A 19,190-nucleotide genomic window follows, 5' to 3' on the forward strand; every position below is an offset into this window, starting at 1 on the left:
AAAAAATACCCCAACTTTGCATTATCCCCAGTGACCTCCTTGGGGAATCTGTGCTCACAGTCTCCCAACTTTAGGTCCTGTGAGTCTACAGAGTCTAATTCCTAGATTGGGGAGGGACCTTTCTACCAGGGGACACAGCCAAATCCCATTAAATTTAGAGGTACATCTGCCACGTGGTCACTTACATCTCCTCCTGCCAATAGACCAGCAGGCAACAAAAGGACATGCCATACTGTTGCAGGAAGGGGGACTCCTTCCAGGACCCAAGAGTGGGCTCTTGTGTAACATTTGGAATGAGTTGTCCAAGGAGAGACACGAGCTGACAAAGTGATAGACTGTATTGGGAAGGGGCGCCCAGTCTTGGGTTTATGATGATGGGGTTTGTTTCCAGATTGCTGTGGCCAATCACTCTGATTCAGCATCCTTCCTGGTGGTGCACACATGGCTCAGCCAAGATGGATGCCAGTAAGAAGGATCCTAGGAGGTGGTAGAATGCATGGCATCTCCTTCTGACCTTTCCTGAACTCTTCCGGTTGGTGGTGGCTTGTTAGTTCCGTCTTCCTTTCTAGGACTTCTGTTGTAAAATAACTCACGCAAATGGTCACTATGGTGTCTGGCTAGGGTAGGCGATTTCGGTCAGTGTGCTTCCCCTAACAATATGGATGGGCAGAGGGTAACAGACTATGTTCAGAACAGGAAGTAGGACCAGGGCTATGTAATGGGGGACAGCAGGAATATGCTTAGCGTTCAGGTGATCACTTGGAATATCTCCAGCTACCCATGCTGAGGTGATTTTTTTTTAATTGTATTTATTTATTTTTATTTGTTATTTTGGCTGTGCTAAGTCTTCATTGCTGTGCGGGGGCTTTCTCTACTTTCAGAGAGCAGGGGCTATTTACCTGTTGAGGTTTGTGGGCTTCTTATCGCAGTGGCTTCCATTTTTGCAGAGCACAGGCTCTAGGCGTGCAGGCTTCAGTGGTGGCTGCACATGGACTCAGCAGCTGTGGCTCTCGAACTTAGGTGCTCAGAGGCATGTGGGATCTTCCCGGACCAGCGATCAAACTGGTGTCCCCTGCATTGCCAGGTAGATTCTTAACCACTAGACCACCAGGGAAGCCCCCATGCTAAATTTTATTTGTAAGTGAGCAAGTACCATTGTCATGGGCTCATAAAGCATGCTAACTAGGGACTCAGACCCTTCAGGAGCGAGGGCCAGGCTCAATCCCCCAGACAAAGTGCAGAGACCAGCAGAACCACTAGCTGAAGCCAGGAGCAGAAGGGAGGGGCTGGGCTAGAATGAGTGGGTGTAGAAGAGAGAGCTGAGAGAGATCAGCTGTGTCTAGAGCTAATCCTCCTTTCCTAAGTTTATCCAGAAATTATGATCAAGCAGAATCCTGAGGAAGTTGTACTGGGATGAAGAGAACTTAATAGGAGAAGCCAGTAAATCTGAACAGCGCCAAAGTGGACTGTAGAACATTGTTGGTGCCCCACCCAGATTCTTTTGCCAACAGCACACCCTTCTCCCATGTCCCCTCCTCTGGAGAACTGCCCAGCACCTCTCCTGCTGGAAGAATTTGGCCAGTGGTGAAAGTAACTTCGTGATACAGTTTTGGCCCCAGAACTTTCTCTAGATCAAATGTGGTCAGTTGAGATCACATTTTTGCTCAGCTTTTTATCACCGACATACCTTGATAACCCTATTTGTCTGAGAACATTTCCCCAGTCGCTTGGTCCAGAATTTCCATCATGGACTATATCAAACTCAAAAGCTTCTGCACAGCAGAAGGACCAATTAACAAAATGAAAAGACAGCCTGTGGAAAGGAAGGAAAAAGTTTGAAAATCATATATCAACGGGGATTAATATCTAAAAATGTAAAGAACTTAGTGTAGCAAGAAAAAATAAAATAAAGAGGAGGGCACTTCCCTGGTGGTGCAGTGGATATGAGTCCGCCTGTCAGTGCAGGGGACTTGGGTTCATCCCTTGTCCAGGAAGATTCCACATGCTGAGGAGCAACTATGCTCTCACAACCATAAATCAATACTCACCATTTAAAAAATACAGTAAGAATCATCTCATCCAGGTGAGAAAATGGAGTTTTGAAGAGCTGATGTTACACAATGCCCCAAAGATAGAGACGATGCTGAAAGCTCAACTTCTCTGTACACCAGTCCTGAATAAAGTCTCAGAGGCAGAGTTTTGGGTAAAGTAGAAAAGGAGCACTTTATTGCTTTTACAGGCAAAGGGGAACACAGTGGCTTCATGCCCTCAAAAACATCTGTCCCCCATCTGGGGAAGATAGTGAAACGTTTTATAGCAATTGTTCAGAGAGGGCATGATCAACTTGTAACATTCTTCTTCTTTTTTCTTTTATTTTTTATGATATTGAATTAGCCATACATGAAGAGCATGAACATTCTTCTGATGGGTTGGTGGGGAGGTAAGTAGGGGTCCATGGTCTCAAACTTCAGGTCCAACTAGTCAGGTGTCTACATGCTTGTGGGCAGCATACCGTTGTTAACCATCAAATTCTCCAACCTAGAAGGGATTTTGGTATCTGCAAAATAGCTCAAAGATATTGTGTGCATCCCTTGATGGGGAATCAAGCTCTTACCCCAAGGCTACTCTTACTTTTCTTGGCTTCTCCCTGGTTTTGCATCCCTGCCCTCCCCTAGTGAACAACTGCTTGAATCTGCCCATTAGAACCCAGGGAAGGCCATGGAGCCTGAATGAACGTAGTTTCCTATCATCAAAGAAATGCAGGAGGAGACTTCCCTCATGGTCCAGTGGCTGGGACCACATGGTCCCAAGCAGGGGCCCGGGTTTGATCCCTTGTCAGGGAATAGATCCCACATGCTTCAACCCAGTGCAGCAAATAAATAAATATTTTAAACAACAAAAAAGGGAGGACACAAAGACCTTGTGTCCAGGAGCCCCACAGGGCCCTGCACCGAGGTAAGGCCAGATCTCCACAGAGTCTCATTCTAGATTTCAGTGGAAAAAAGAATCCCCTGGGTTACTCTTACAAATATAGATTCTTGATTCCCACTCAGACATTCCATAGGTTCTAAGGAGCCCCTGGTGGTAATGAACCCACCTCCCAATGCATGAGACTTAAGAGATGTGGATTTGATCCCTGGGTCAGGAAGGTCCCCTGGAGGAAGGCACAGCAACCCACTCCAGTATTCTTGCCTGGAGAATCCCATGGACAGAGGAGTCCAGTAGGTTGCAGTCCATAGGGTCAAAAAGAGTTGGACAGGATTGAAGCGACTTACCAAACATGCCCCAAGCACTAATGCCAAAGAAGCTGAAGCTGACTGTTCTATAAACACCCACAAGATTTTCTAGGATTAACACCAAGAAAGAAAAAAACAAAACAAAACCAGATGTAAAGATGTCCTTTTCATCATGGGGTATTGGAATGCAAAATAGGAAGTCAAAAGATATCTGGAGTAACAGGCAAGTTTGGCCTTGGAGTACAAAATGAAGCAGGGCAAAAGCTAACACACGTTTGTTGAGACAACACACTGGTCATAGCACACACAGTCTTTCAACAACACAAGAGGCAACTCTACACATGGACATCACCAGATGGTCAATACTGAAATCAGATCGAGTGTATTCTTCTCAGCCAAAAATGGAGAAGCTTTATACAATCAGTAAAAAGAAGTCCTAGAGCTGAGTGTGGCTCAGATCATTGGCTCCTTATTGCAAAATTCAGGCTTAAAATAAAGAAGCTAGGGGAAACCACTAGGCCATTCAGCTGTGACCTGAATCAAATCCCTTATGATTATACAGTGAAAGTGAAAGTCACTCAACAGGTTCGACTCTTTGTGACCCCATAGACTATACAGTTCAAAGAATAATACTGGAATGGGTAGTGTTTCTCTTCTTCAGGGATTTCTCAACACAGGGATCAAACCCAGGTCTCCCGCATTGCAGGCAAATACGTTACCAACTGAGCTATCAGTGATTATACAGTGGAGGTGACGAATAGATTCAGGGAATTAAGATCTGGTAGACAGACTGCCTGAAGAACTATGGACAGAGGTTTGTAACATTGTACAAGAGGCCGTGACCAAAACCATCCCAAAGGAAAAGAAATGCAAGAAGGCAAAATGCTTCTCTGAGGAGGCTTTACAAATAGCTGAGGAAAGAAAAGAGGTGAAAAGCAAGGGAGAAGAGAAGGAAAGATACACCCAACTGAGTGCAGAGTTCCAGAGAACAGTAAGAAGAGATAAGGAGGCCTTCTCAAATGAACAATGCAAAGAGATCAGAAAACAATAGAATGGGAAAGACTATAGAGATCTCTTCAAGAAAACTGGAGAGATCAGGGGAACATTTCATGCAAAGATGGGCACGAGAAAGGACAGAAACAATAAGGACCTAATAGAAGCAGAAGAGATAAAGACCAGGTGGCTAGAATATACAGACGAACTACAAAAAAGGTCTTAATATCCCGGGTAACCACGACGGTGTGGTCACTAACCTAGAGCCAGACATCCTGGAGCCTGAAGTCCAGTGGGCCTTAGGAAGCATGCCTATGAACAAAGCTAGCAGAGGCGACAGAATTCTAGCTGGAGCTATTTAACATCCTAAAAGATGATGCTGTTAAAGTGCTGTACTCAATATGTCAGCAAATTTGGAAAACACAGCAGTGGCCCCAGGACTGGAAAGGGTCAGTTTTCATTCCCATCCCAAAGAAGGGCAGTGCCAAAGAATTTTCAGATTATAGCTCAATTGCAATCATTTCATGTGCTAGCAAAATTATGCTCAAAATCCCTCAAGCTAGGCTTCAGCGGTATATGAACTGAGAACTTCCAGATGTATAAGCTGGGTTTAGAAAAGGCAGAGGAACCAGAGATCCAATTGCCAACATTAGCTGGATCATAGAGAAAGTAAGGGAATTCCAGAAAAAACATCTATTTCTGCTTCATTGATTACTGGAAAGCCTTTGACTGTGTGGATCACAGCAAACCATGGAAAATTCTTAGAGATGGGAATACCAGACCAACTTACCTGTTTCCTGAGCAACCTGTATGAGGCTCAATAAGGAACAACCGACTGGTTCAAAATTGGGAAAGGAGCACAGCAAGGCTATATGCTGTTACTCTGTTTATGGAACTTTATGCAGAGTACATCATGCAAAATGCAGGCTGGATGACCCACAAGCTGGAATCAATATTGTCAGGAGAACTATCACAAACCTCAGAGAAGCAGATAATACCATCCTACTGGCAGAGAATGAAGAGGAACTAAAGAGACTCTTCGGAGAAGGCAATGGCACCCCACTCCAGTACTCTTGCCTGGAAAATCCCATGGACGGAAGAGCCTGCAAGGCTGCAGTCCATGGGGTTCCTGAGGGTCAGACATGACTCAAGTGACTTAGCAGCAGCAGCAGCAAAAAGCCTCTTGATGAGGCTGAAAGAGGAGAGCAAAAAAGCTGGCTTAAAACTCAACATTCAAAGCACTAAGATCATGGCATCCAGTCTCATCACTTGATGGCAAGTAGAAAGGGAAAAAGTGGCAGCAGTGACAGATTTTATCTTCTTGGGCTCCAAAATCACTGCAGAAGGTGACTGCAGCCATGAAATTAAAAGATGCTTGTTCCTTGGAGGAAAACTATGACAAATCTAGACAACATATTAAAAAGCAAAGACATCGCTTTGTGACTAAAATCCTTATAGTTAAAGCTATAGTTTTTCCAGTAAGTAAGCCTGTATACATGTAACAGCTGGACTGACCCTTGCTTCACCAAATCAAGTGGAATTCAGATCATTCTAATGGAAGAGAGAGCTTTAGGCAGCTGAGATCTAAGCCCTCAGGCTTCCTAATTTCCTTGTATGACCAGTTAAGAGTTTAGGGGGCTGCCCTGGGCTTCCCAGATGGTGCTAGTGGTAAAGAACCCGCCTGCCAATGCAGGAGATATAAGAGATGTGGATTCCATCCTTGGGTGGGGAAGATCCCCTGGAGGAGGGCATGGCAACCCACTCCAGTATTCTTGCCTGCAAAATCCTATAGACAGAGGAGCCTGATGGTCTACAGTCCATAGGGTCACAAAGGGTCTGACATGACTGAAGAGACTTAGCACCCAGGCACTCTGGGCCTGGGGTGGGGTGAAGGTAAGCACATTCCAGGAAGGGAATGAAGGCAGAAGGCCTAGTAGCAGCTGCTGGAAGAATTACATGAGGATTCAGAGTTTTCCATGGAGCTCTGGAAGAAGAATATTTGGAAGAATTCGGAAGAATACAGGTAATTGGAAGAATACAGTATTGTGCAGGAGGCCATGGTCTTAAAAATCCTAGATTTTTGAAAGAATAATCTCAAACGCTCATGTCTAAATGGACAAAAGCCTGAGGCTCCCAGCTCACTCTGGATAAGGTCAGGAATTTTGCATCATAACTGCTTAGCATGGGGCTTCCCTGGTGGCTCAGACAGTCAAGACCCGGCCTGGGATTCGGGAGACCTGAGTTCGATCCCTAGGTTGGGAAGATCCCTCGGAGGAAGAAACAGCAACCCACTCCAGTATTCTTGACTGGAGAATCCCCACTGGCAGAGGAGCCTGGAGGGCTACAGCCCATGGGGTCTCAAAGACTTGGACACGACTGAGCAACTAAGCACAGCACAGCACAGCTGCCTAGCATAGGGTTGGACACACAAGAGGTGCTTAATGTCCATTTATGTGATGTAGCAGTGTGGTCCTCAACCAAATTTTACAGAAGATTTTTAAGATCATTTCTTTATAACTGTGTGGGGTTTCTTTGCAAAGGTAGTCCAGTCATTTGTCTGGTTGTGTATTCAAATGGGTCAAAAAGGGAACTTCCTTGGTGGTTGAGTGGTTAAGGACCTGTCTGCCGATGCAGGGGACATGGGTTCACTCCCTGCCCCGGGAAGATCCCACATGCTGAAGGGCAGCTAAGCCTGTGTGACCCAACCGCTGAAGCCCATGAGCCCTAGAGCCTGTGCTCCACAACGAGAGAAGCCACCGCAATGAGAAACCAGAGGACCACGAGGAAGAGTGGTCCAACTCGGGAAAACCCACATGCAGCAACAAAGAGCCAGCACGGTCAGAAAGAAACTCACCACACGGACGATTCAAATGCCTTTAAAAAAGAGAGAAACTTTTGCAATGTTCAAAGCCCCTGCTGCAGGAACGCACTTAAAGCATCCATCCCAGCTCCCAATCAGGAGGGGGCATGCGTGTGTGCTGATTTGCTTCAGTCCATGCTAAATTGTTACAGTAGAGGCCGACTCTTTGTGACCCTATGGACTGCAGGCCACCAGGCTCCTCTGTCCATGGGATTCTCCAGGCAAAAATACTGGAGTGGATTGCCCTGCCCTCCTCCATGGAATTTTCCCCACCCAGAGATGGAACATAAGCGCCCTCCGTCTCCTGCATTGGCAGGTGGGTTCTGTACCACTAGTGCCATCTGGGAAGCCCCATTAGAAGGGCACAACTCTAAAAAGAAATGTGATCGTATCTATGTGATGAATTTGGAGAGGTCTGGGGAAACGTGTATACTGGCAACACCCACTGACAGTAGCAACTCAGCTAGTGTTGCCATCAGACCCTCCAGGGACACTGGACAATGAGCTCTACTGAAGGGTTCTGTGACCATTAGAAGCCACACCCATGGTTGGGTGTGTTACTTCCAGAACTTTCATCAACCAGACCCTGGAAACTTCTGTGGAGCCTTGTTTTCAGTGATTACAATTGCAAGGGTGGCTGTCAACCTCTTACAGAGGCATTTTGTGTTCACCTGCCCACCATATTTCAGTGTAAATTAATCTCCTCTCTGCTTTTTAAAAAAACTATTTATTTGGCTGCTTTGGGTCTTAATTGAGACAGGCAGGCTATTTCATTGCAATGCACCGGCTTCTCTCTAGCTAAAGCACATGGGCTCAGTAGTTGGAGGGCAAACTTAGTTGCCCTGTGGCATGTGGGATCTTAGTTCCCCAATCCAACCACTTCACCTGCATCGGAAGGCCGATTCTTAACCAATGGACCACCGGGGAAGGCCCTCCTCTCTGCTTTCTGAGTAGTGTCCCATGTGACCAACAAAGGAGCTGCCCCAGTGCATGTCTTAAGGAGGGCGCTTGCCCAGATAATCCTCTACGTGACAGCTGTCCCTTCACTAGGAGCCACAGAAAGCTGTGTTTGTCATTACAGCTGTTTACAGCCATTGCCAGGGAGTGCTAGTGGTCAAGAATCTGACTGCCAGTGCAGGGGATGTAAAAGATGTGGATTTTATCCCTGGATTGGGAAGATCCTCTGGAGGAGGACATGGCAACTCATCCCACTGTTCTTGCCTGGAGAATCCCATGGACAGAGGAGCCTGGCGGGCTACAGGCCATAGTGTTGCAAAGACTCGGACCTGAGTGACGTGACTTAGCACACACTCACAGGCATTCTAGTTCTTTTCCTTCCAGGCAGAATGTGAAAAGAGGTCCTAACTCTGCCCACTTTGAAATTAGGGGAGGCTGTGGAGTAGTCAATACTATGTGAGCACAACTGTGCTGTGTCACTTCTGGGCAGAAGCTATAGAAGCCAGGCCATGTTTCACCAAGTCCTTCTCCCTCTATTCATCGGTGATTGGGTGGTGATTATGGAAGCTCATATCCAGATGGAGCTTCTTCCCTTGGCCTTAATCCCTGGGTAACTAGAATGGGCAGACCTCTCCCCAGTGACCAACCCTAGACACACAACATGAGCCCGAATCAGACCTTAGTTGCTGTAAGCCACCCAAACTTGGGTGTTCTTTGTTACTATAGCATAACTTCACCTGCTCTGACTGATACAGAAGCTATGACCTTCTACACAAATGCAGGAAAGATCTGGATCTTCCGGAAGAGTACCCACTGCTGAAAAGGAACCTCAAGATCAATGGGCTGCTCCCACTCCTAAATTCAGTGAGCTCAATCCAAGGTTGTGGATAGTTCTTCGAGCCGGCAGGAGCCCTCCATCCCTTTCCAGCAGCTCCCCACTGAAGACTGAATGGTGCTCCTGTTTCTGAATGTGGTCTGCAGCCCTAGTCCCTCATATATGAAACCCCACCAGTGACTGCCATAAACCATCTTTCCGATGGTTCTTAGACAAAATGTGTAAATAAAGTGGACAGAAGACAGAAATTTTTGTGCAGATGAAGAGACGTGTGGGTGCTGTAAACTCGGGGTTCACTTATGGCAGAGAAGGTCTGACTGTTGTTTTTATATTTTATTGTCAACGTGGGTGGATCATAGTATTTCCAACTCATATTTTAAGTAGATCTCCTCAGTCATTTCGGTCGTTCTGACTCTTTGTGACCGTATGGCCTGAGGCTGCCAGGCTCCTCATTGCATTGGATTCTCTAGGCAGGAATACTGGAATGGGTTGTCATGCCCTCCTCCAGCAGATCTTCCCCAACCAGGGGTTGAACTCCTGTCTCCTGCATTACAGGGAGATTCTTTACCAATGAGCCACTGGGGAAACCTGTTTTAAGTATACAGGTATAAGTATACTTTTAAGTATACTGCTTAAAACCTGTTTTAAGCAGACAAATAATGTCTGCTCATGGTAAAACTGTCAAACTGCAGAGTAGGTTATAAAGTGAAAAGCAAAAGTTCTCCTCTATCTCTGTATGCAGTCACACTCAGCTATCTCTCTATCCAGCCAGTGAGGGGTGCAGGCACACCATCCGGCCCTGAGGTGCTCTCTAGAGTGTGAGAAATGGCCTTGACCTTCAGTAGGCTTATGTCCGAGTCTAAGTTAATGAGGTGGGGCCAGTAGTGCTTCTGCTAGGACTGAAGCAAGCTGGAGGGGACTGTGTGGATCTAGCGAGTACTTGTCTCATCCCAAAGTGGAAGCCACAGTTCTGCACCAGCTGTTTCTTGTTCAAGGAAACAAAGAATGCAGACTCAGTGTTGCTGGATTCCAAGTGAAAGAAATGTGTGGTTCCTCTGCCAAACTTAACACACAGAGGATGGACATGATCAACTGGCAGATGCTATAGTTCTGAAGGTGGGCTCTGAGGCCTTGGGAATCCTAGCTTTAAAAAAAAAATTATTTTATGAACTCATTATTTTTCTTTATAATTTAATATTCCTTTCTAAACTTTATTCATTTATTGATGTATTATATATTTTTGGCTGTGCTGGGTCTTTATTGCTGCATGCTGGCTTTCTCCACTTGTGGCGCGGGGTACTCTTTGTGGGGGTGTGCAGGCTTCTTGTTGGCGTAGCTTCTTTTGGTAGGGTGCACAGGCCCTAGGTTCTGGGCTCGGTAGTTGTGGCGCTCGGGCTTTGTTTCTCTGCATCTTCCCAGACCAGGGTTCAAACCCGGATCTCTTGCATTAGCAAGCGAATTCTTTACCACTAGACAGACCCCCAGAGAAGCTCTGAATCCTAGCTTTATCACTCAGTCATTCCCAGTTTCCTCATCTATAAAATGCGATCATAAACAGGATTCTTAGGAGGATCAAATGAGATGCTGAAAGCACGTAAGATATAAGCTTTATGAAGCACTCTTCATAAAGCTTATATCTAGGGGAAGAGTCAAATGAATCTCATCTGGGAATGACACACATGAAGGGTTTTTGGGACACAAACCTGAAAGATGAAGTTAACTGGGTGCAGCGGTGGGAAGGGTGGAAGGGAAGAACCTAATCGCTAGAGGGACTGGCTCCAGAAAAAAACCTGGGGAATCATGCAAGCCAAACTAAAGCAATGAGGCGGAAGAGGAAACAATCTTCCGGGAGTCAAGGATTTCCTAAATACACTGTGAGCTAGAAGGAGCCTCTCAGTTCAGCCTGAGGCCAGTCCCTGCAAATTTAGGACTTCACATCACACCAGCCAGCCTGCGTTCAATTCCCTGCCAGAAAAACCACATTCACCAAATCTTCCGCAGGGCCCTGGAACCAGAGGGGTTGAAAGCGAATAGTTTTGCAGGCAGAGGAGGAAGAAGGCAGGTAAGAAGGTGCAGTGGTAGGAAGCAGGGCCGTTTGCCTTGGCAGCTGAGGTGTCTAGCAGGGAGAGGGAGGGGAGCGCGGCGAGGGGGCGGGGATGCCTCCAAGACTGGTTGGGAATTGACAGCGCCCACAACTTCAGGTTGAGGAATCTGATCTGGTTGTCGGACCTTAGTCAAACGATGAATGGGCGCCCCCTAGCAGCAGTAATCGGTAGTGGACACCAAAGTACTCAGATGAGGGGCGGGGGGAGGAGGGGGTGCCGCTCAAGATGGGGTAGACGGCCTGGCACAGTTTTCTTCTCACAGGCGCGCTAACTCCTTCCTACATGACGGACACCTGGGATCCCAAAACAGCTGGGCTGGAAGGGCCCTCGAGAAAGGAACTACCAACACGTGCGCTGTGTCAGGCCCTGAAGGTGGGCATTTTCGTGAACATTGTCATAACACTCTGCTTCGAGGTAGGTATCTTTATCCCCATTTTTCAGATGAGAAAAATCGAGGTTTGGTGACTTCCCAAGGAGAGGTGGGGATGTTGTATGACTCCAGAGCCTTTTCCCTGGAGCTCTCCCAACTTGGAAGCTACCGATTCTCTGAGGTTTGGGGGAACAAGCATCAGGTGTGAGGCGCCGAAGCTTTCCAAGGGACAACAGCGTGACAGTAGTTTCGGCAAGAACCACGCCTCCCTTGTCGCCACAACACTGATTACTGTTGCTTTCCTTTAAGAGCCTTCCCCTGAAAGATGAAGTCCTCGTCACACGGGGAGGCGGACATTATAGATTCCTGGATCTCTCGGACGTCTTTTCTCCCTCACCCGCATTGATCTCCACTGGCGACAGAAATTCTTCCCCTCCACTAGCGAGTGAAGGCATGAGACTACATTTCCCAGCAGGTCGTCAGAAGCGGGTGGCGAGGAGAGAAGGAAACAGACTCTCCGTTTCTGTCCGCTCTCAATATGGACTGTCGGCGGTGATGCACGTTTCAATAGCGCACGTCCTTCCTCTGTTGAGCTGAGGGGACCACTTCCCCCAGCAGGCACTCGAGCAGAGGATGTGCTAGGCCGCCATGGTTATTGACGTCCTTTCTCCTATTTTCACAGGCAGTAGCCTTAGTGCATGAACTACAAGTCCCAGGAAACCGTCTCTTCTTTCGTCCAGCGGCCATCTTTGCTGGTAGACCCCGCCCTTTCCCCCCCTTCTATTGTCTCGTCAAAGATAATAGAAGGGAGCCGGGAAGACTGCAACTCCCGTCAAGCTTTGCGCCAACAGGAGGGGAATTTCGATATTACAGGCGGGCGAGGTGCCAAGGTAGTATAGTGAGGCGATCGGGAGGTTGCCTGCCATTTTTATGGTAGTCCCCATATCCTCTTGGTCCTGCCTTCTAGAACTCTAGAAGGCTAGGTGGGAACATCGCACCTCGTAAGATGGACTACTAAGCAGGTGTCCACCCCCTCCTCCGCCATCTTGTTTGTAGTCGTCATTCGCACGCCTGTACGCTCTGCAACCGGGAACCTTGGGGCAGCCAGACTATAACTCCCAGCATCCTCCACTCCCGGCTTGGCACGTCCTCCGTCATCTTGTTTGTAGTTCCCACTGACCGCACCATCCCATTGATCCCACGGTAGCACCAGCGCCCGCGGGACTACTACTTCCGTCGTGCCCTGCGCATGTTAGTCCTGAAAAGTGGTGGTGTTGGGGGATGGAGGGAGGCAGGGGGCGGGGTTCCTTTTGGAGAAGGAGAAAGTAAAGAGGAGGAGGAGGAGGAGGAGGAGGAGGAGGAGGAGGGGAGAGGGAGGGGAGGGGAGAGGGAGGGAGGGGAGGGGAGGGGGAGGAGAGGAAGGAACTCAGGAGGGATGAGAGAGGCGGCCAGGGCCCCGGGCCGAAGCAGTGCGGGGCCGGGGGTCCAGCGGGACTGAGACACGCCGATTGCCCCCACACCCGTTTCCTGTCCCCTCCATCCTTTCCTTCCATCCTCCAGCTTGAGGACGGAGATTTATTCAAATTTTATGTAAATCTCTATCTCCCGAGGGTCGCGCGCTGAGGGGAGGGGAAGAGGGCGGGGCCGCGCGAAGGCTGCGGGGTCAGGGGCCCAGCAGCTTCCTTCGACCCCTTGGAACCGAAGGGCTCTTAAACTGGCCAAGGACCTTTGGGAGTGGGCTTCGGAAAGGGGCCAGTTAAACGGCCGGGGGCGCTGGGGAGAGGCGAGGTGGGGCGTGGTGAGGGGAACTAGGACTCGAACCCCCGGACTGCGTGGGGCCCAGGCAGAAGCTGTGCACCCTGCGCCCGAGGAGCCCCCGTTGGCCTGGGGAGACTGAGGGACTGAGTCCCCCAGAGCAGTACCTCCCCCCTGGAAGGGCCGCGCCGCAACCCGTGGGAGGGCCTCGCCCCTGGCGCCCGCCATGGCCACTAGCCGCCGTCCCGGCCTCGGCCGGAAGGAGGGGCCGAGCGCCCTCGGTGGGCGGTGGACCCGGGCGTTGAGCGTTCCGCGCCCAGCGCTGTCAGACTACCCCCGCCGCCGATGGTGGCCGACCAGCCGGGAGCTGCCGAGAAGGGCGAGTTGGCTCCCGGACACGTATGAGGTGAGTTCATGCAGCTCCTCCTCACCCCCAGACCTGGGCAGCTCCCAGTCGCATTCATCCTCAGCTCGGCCTCTCTCCACCTTGCCCGCCCCCAGCCTCACCCTCTCTTAGCTCCAAACTCCTCGTCTCCAGCCCTCTTTCCTGTAAGATCTCAACCCTGGGGAACTGGCCTTTCTTCCTAGACCTGGCTTCTCCTTGCAGACCCCTATCCCCGCCTGCAGTTGCAGCCCCAAAGGGCCCTCCCCTGGAGCGCTGGAGGGCTCCTTTCCCCCCATGGATGGGTCTGGAAAGGGGGAAGGTGCGGTGAGACTCTGGATATGAAGAGAGCCTCCCGGCCTGCTGAATCTGTGTGGGATCTTGGAGGATTTGGTTTGCCTGGGAAGAGGAACCCAAGGGATTCCAGACAATTAGGGATGGAAAGCAGTTTGGGAAGCTGGGAGGCAGGGGGCGGTGCACGTAGCCCATCTTGAGTTCTATGGAGATGTCAGGCTGGATTCTAGATTCCCAGGGAATCTGGGAGATTGCCCAGGTTGACCTGAGAGACCCATAAGGAGGCTGTGTTGGAGCAGAGGGAGCTCTGTGGGGAACAGAGTTGAAATTTGGGGCCACGGAGGGCTTCTGAAGCAGCGTCTGAAAGAAGGTCTGTGAGCACTGGGAAGTTGGGCAGCCCGGTGGATCTTTAGGGGTTAGATTGGGTGAGCAGGTTCCCATGAAGGTGAGGAGGAAATCTAGGCTTTAGAGGAGAGGAGTTGGGTGTTAGTAGCTTTTGAGAGAAAAGAGAGAGGTCTGGAGTTGGCAATCAGGAATCTGTGGGGATCTGGGAGGTGAATTTGGGGTGTTTCAGCTTGGGGAGAGCCGGGGATGGAGCACATTTGGAGAACAGGGGAAGAGTTGGGACCTGTCTCAGGTGACTCCACAGACAAGGAGCCCTGGTTGTCCTGGGAGCTTCACTGTGGGGATGTCGGTGGAAAGTCCCTTGTCCCCCTGGGTGTCCCTTCATCCTCCCTGGGTCAGGCGCGGGAGTCTGGAAGAAGTGTTAGAGTGGGAGTGAGGTCAGGAAGCTAGTTCTCAGGGCTCCCAGAGGAGCCAGGTGAGCTGCTTCAGAAAGAGGATGGCCTTGCCTAGAGGGAGGGGGCATACTCCTGACTCCCCGCAGTAGGGGCACCTCCTTGTTCCTTGTCTCCCTGGGTAGGAAGTCAAGCTCTGGCTGCCTAGAAGTAGGGGGAAAGTGCCAGGAGTCTCGTCAGCCAGGGTCCCCGTGGGCCCCCCTGACCTTGCCACTATCCACCCACAGCCCTCGGTGTTGCTGACACCTCCAGTGTCTTCGAGCAGCCCGGTGCCGGGGGCCGGAGTGCGCCGACGACGAACCCGCTGCTGCCCCTGCCGGGCCTGTGTGCAACCTGAGTGCGGGGACTGCCACTTCTGCCGAGACATGATTCTGGGGGGACCCGGGCGCATGAAGCAGTAATGCCTGCCATGAGTTCTGCCACCGCTCCAGGGGGGCACCCTTCCCCAGCTGACGTCAGCACCTATCTGGGGGGCTGGAGGTGACTCCAACAAGGGTCATGTAAAGTTGCCATAGATTTGCTCATGCGTTTACTGGCTGGTTCACATATCCGCCAGACCCATTTCTGTCCTCAGCTTCAAGCTTGAGCCAATGTTAGGGTCCACAGAGGAATCCCTCTCACACCCTACTTCGGGCCTTTCTCAACTTTCAGAGGCAGAGACCCACAGAAAGCTCGGGCCCCCTTGGACCCCCTGCCCAGAGCCAGGAATGGGTCTTTGCCTTCTTTGGCCTCCCAATGGCACCCCACTCCAGTACTTTGCCTGGGAAATCCCATGGATGGAGGAGCCTGGTAGGCTGCAGTCCATGGGGTCGCTAAGAGTCGGACACGACTGAGCGACTTCCCTTTCACTTTTCACTTTCATGCATTGGAGAAGGAAATGGCAACCCATTCCAGTGTTCATGCCTGGAGAATCCCAGGGACAGGGGAGCCTGGTGGCTGCCGTCTGTGGGATCACACAGAGTCAGACACGACTGAAGTGACTTAGCAGCAGCAGCAGCACCTGTGAGAGTGGTCTCGGATTTGAAGCTAGTCTTACCCACTGTGTGACCTTGAGCAAATCACTGTGACCCTCAAGGTACCTCCTCCGTGAAATGCTTCCTTTGTTGAGTTGTAAAGGTCAAACAGCATGGATAAGAAGGTACTTGCTGCCAGGCGCAGCACACAGTAGGTATCCAGGAACCATGGGGTTGTGCCGGCCTTCCTCATCCTTAGTGCTCCCCAGGGCTCCCAAGAGTGGGCCTTTCCCAGTAGCCTTGGGACCAGCTGCATCCTGTGCTCCCCTTGTGACCCCACCGCCTCTGCTGGACGTCATGCGCCGCCTCCAGGCCCAGCTGAACCGGCACGCGCTGCGCCTGCTGCCGCGCTTGGAGGTCGCAGCGCGTTAGGTCCCGGCTCTGCGCGCTGGGGTGGAGGCCCTGGTGGCTGCGCTGGGGGCCGAGAGCCGCGGCCGCCGCCATCGCCGCCGCCACGGCCTCCGCGGGCGTCTTCCGGGCCAAGCTGCTGGGGTTCCGTGTGTGCGGCCTCTACCTCGAGTGGGTGAGCCGACCTGGGCCAGCTGGCGCCGGGGGCCCAGCCTGAACGCCGGGCGCGCGGCCCAGCTCACGGCGCCCTCCCTGGCCGTCTCCATCTCTCCCCATCTCTGTCAGCGTCTCATTGTCCTCCGACCGTTTCCGTCTGTCTGTTTTCTTTGGACGCTTCTCCGTCTCGTTTTCTCTCTGGGTCCTTCTTGTCTCCCTCTACGACCTCCCGTATCGGACATGTCCTTGCTTCCCCCGAGTTTCTCCACCGCTTGCGTCTGCCTCTCTGAGCATCTCTCTGTCTTCCCGTCTCCTGTTTCCTCTTGGCCCGCTGTAGCTTGTGCATATCTCCACCTCATCTCAAGGAAGGGCCACCTGTCACTCTGTTTGCCTCTGTCCTTCTCTCTGTCGTGTCCTGGCCAGGAACATGCCTGTTGGCCCTGTGGTGGAAGGGCTACTCCAGACAAATTTCAGCCACCTTCCCCCAGGGTCACTCCACCTGCTGCTCCCCCAGTCCCCCATCCCACCCCTTATGGCCCTGCCCCCTCTCCCTGTGATGCCCTCCACCCCTTCCCCTCCCTCTGCCCTAATCCACACCTTCTCTTCTCCTTAAGTCAGGTTTATGGAAACAAAACAAACAAACAAAATACTCACCCCTTTGAAGAGTTTTATTTACAAGAATAAATTAATTTTCTGTAAATTTGAACAAGAACATTGAATTTCCCAATATATACAGACGTTGAAAATAGGGAAACACATTTAAGGAGAAAAAGATCCTGGGGTATGGCCTGGTCCCCCCAGCCATCCGCAAAAGCCACACTATAAATAGGAGCTTCAGGAGAGCCCCAGGCCAGGGATGCCATCTGTCATCCCGAAGTGGATATGTCCTGAGCAAGAAACAGATGTGACTCGGGTCCTTAGCTTTTCAAGACTCACACATCCATTGAATAGGAGTAAGCACTGTAAGATGGGAGTTGGAGTAGTGGACACAGTCAGAGAGGTAGTCTAGAGCAGGAAGTGACCTCCAGAAAAAAGGGAGGCCTGGTTGCTCAGAAAGTCCATATCTTCATACAGGAAGTGAGGTGGATAGAGACAAGAAGGGAGTCCCTGGACCTCCCCTAAATGACAGGAAGGGGACCAACTGTACTCCCCCTGTAGAATGGGAAGTGAAAGTGAAAAGCGTTCGTCACTCAGTCACGTCCGACTGTTTGTGACCCCATGGACTGTAAGTGAAGCCTCTTCAAAGAGGTGTTATTTCTTTCCACCCAGGAAGTGAGCCACCAGTACCACTGGAATGGGATTTCATGAGATGCTGTCCATGGAGTCCCACCCAGATCTGGAAGGGAGGCCACAGGACCTGGGCAGGGAGGCCCAGGCATAAGGACTAGAGGCCTGGTCCCCAGGAAATGTTCCGAGATACGTGGTACACAAGCCCTGCTAGACAACATGTGTCTCCTTTCTAGCCAAGAAGCAATGCAGAAAAGAATCCCTGGTGAGAAAAACAAAACAGGAAAGAATCAGCTGTGAAAGGGAAAGGGTTGCAGCCCTAACAGGAAGTCCCACCTCCTCTATTGAGAGTATTTAGCCTTGAGCTCACCCAAGAAAGTCACAGCTCGGTCTGTCCAAAAGCTGTAGTCCCGGATTATTACATACCCTCGACACTTCTTGCGGTAGGCCGAGTCCCCTAAGGGGACAGGACCGAGGGGGGTGTTTGCTGCGGGGCTGGGCAGGCCCAGAGAAGTCATGATGGCAGCCAAGTTGCCCGCTAGGCCTTTGGCCTTGAGTCTTGCTTCCCAAAGCTGATCCTCCACGATGGAATCGCCATGGTGGAGGATATGCTGGTCAACCATCGCAATCCGGAAGTGCTGGCTGAAGGACCAGAAGGCCTCCTGGGTGAGGCTCAGACGTACTCCATCTTCCAGGCCATGCCAGATCTCGAAGGGCATGTCGGTTGAAGGCAGGGTTTTGAGCGAGAGTGTGGGGAATGAGAAGCCGGGATTACTAAAGGGACGGCCTTGGTCTTGGAGCTGCGCAAGAGACAGAGACAGATGAGAGTGAGGGGACCCAAACACTGCCCTAGGGTGCCCCTGAATTCACATCTGCCTTCCACGAGACTGGCCTCTTCCTAGGGGGAGTTGCCATTCCCTGCCTCAGGGAGTTGATGAAATGTTCTAGCACAAGAGCCCCAGTTCTCTTAGGCTTCAACTCAGCCTCCTCCACATACAACATGTGCAACTTTGAATCACAGCTTCAGTAATTCCCACATGGCGCTGTAATAGTGAAGATGATAAGATGTAACAGACATAAAGCACTTAGCACTTGGCATATGCCTAGGGCGTTAATATCGTTCGCTAATGACATCTTTATATTAATATCATGAACACTATGATGATGTTACTTATTACACTATTTGCAAGCTAAATATATTATTGACAATGTGGTTAAAGCTGTATTTCCTTTTTATTCACATTCTTCGGGGTTAATATTTGTTCACTTGTAAATCATAATATGCAATTATTAATATTAGATTAAGTTATACTATTATTGAGTTAATGCCTTCTCCATTAAATTTCTCATCTCCACAAACCTAGACCCACAGAATTTTAGTGCACACTGATCAATTCACTCCTAGAGCCCATGCTTTGGACAATAGAAGCCACCGCAATGAGAAGCCCAAACACCCCAAAGCAGAGGAGCCCCTGCTCCCAAAATTACAGAAAGCCTGTGACAGCCACAAGGACCCAGCACAGCCCCAGAGAAAGAAACTAGGTTCGGTAACTTCACGTGGACCTAGAATATAGTACAGTGGAAGAGTCACAAATTCCAGGGCCTGCAGGTGCCAGGTGGATCCCATCACCTGGAGAAGAAGCAGATGGGGTGTGGCTGCGGCACAGTGACTGGAGGCCAACAGGACCCCTGTGCCTGTTTCTGACAGGTTTTCAGGTTCAAAATTTGAATAAGCATCGCACGGCCTAAACAAGACATCTGTGGATGAGACCCAGCCAGCAGGCTGCTACTTTGAACTTCCAGACAGTTTTGCGACCTCAGGTAAATTATTCCCACCTCTAAAGCTCAGTTTCCTGGCCTTT

At 50.5% G+C, this 19,190-nt stretch overlaps 1 protein-coding gene across 10 annotated transcripts in view; it reads left to right on the forward strand.

Moving 5' to 3' along the window:
• Positions 1–362: 362 nt before the first annotated feature.
• Positions 363–19,190, forward strand: part of LOC133238508 (uncharacterized) — a 45,877-nt gene continuing 27,049 nt past the window's right edge. For 4 of the 10 annotated variants that reach the window (XR_009733537.1, XR_009733541.1, XR_009733540.1 and 1 more), the window contains exons 1-5: positions 363–2,440; positions 10,883–10,943; positions 11,249–11,400; positions 11,666–13,517; positions 19,037–19,149. Coding sequence is in view for 2 of the 10 variants with exons in the window: in XM_061401705.1 (XP_061257689.1) it covers positions 13,338–13,517 (180 nt within the window). In the remaining 8 variants the exon portion in view is untranslated. Of the gene's footprint in view, positions 2,441–10,882; positions 10,944–11,248; positions 11,401–11,665; positions 13,518–19,036; positions 19,150–19,190 lie in introns of those variants that run through there. The other 6 variants (XR_009733539.1, XR_009733544.1, XR_009733542.1 and 3 more) reach the window with 3 other exon arrangements.

The sequence above is a fragment of the Bos javanicus genome, chromosome 25, assembly GCF_032452875.1.
Source record: "Bos javanicus breed banteng chromosome 25, ARS-OSU_banteng_1.0, whole genome shotgun sequence".
In the NCBI taxonomy this organism is placed as follows: domain Eukaryota; kingdom Metazoa; phylum Chordata; class Mammalia; order Artiodactyla; family Bovidae; genus Bos; species Bos javanicus.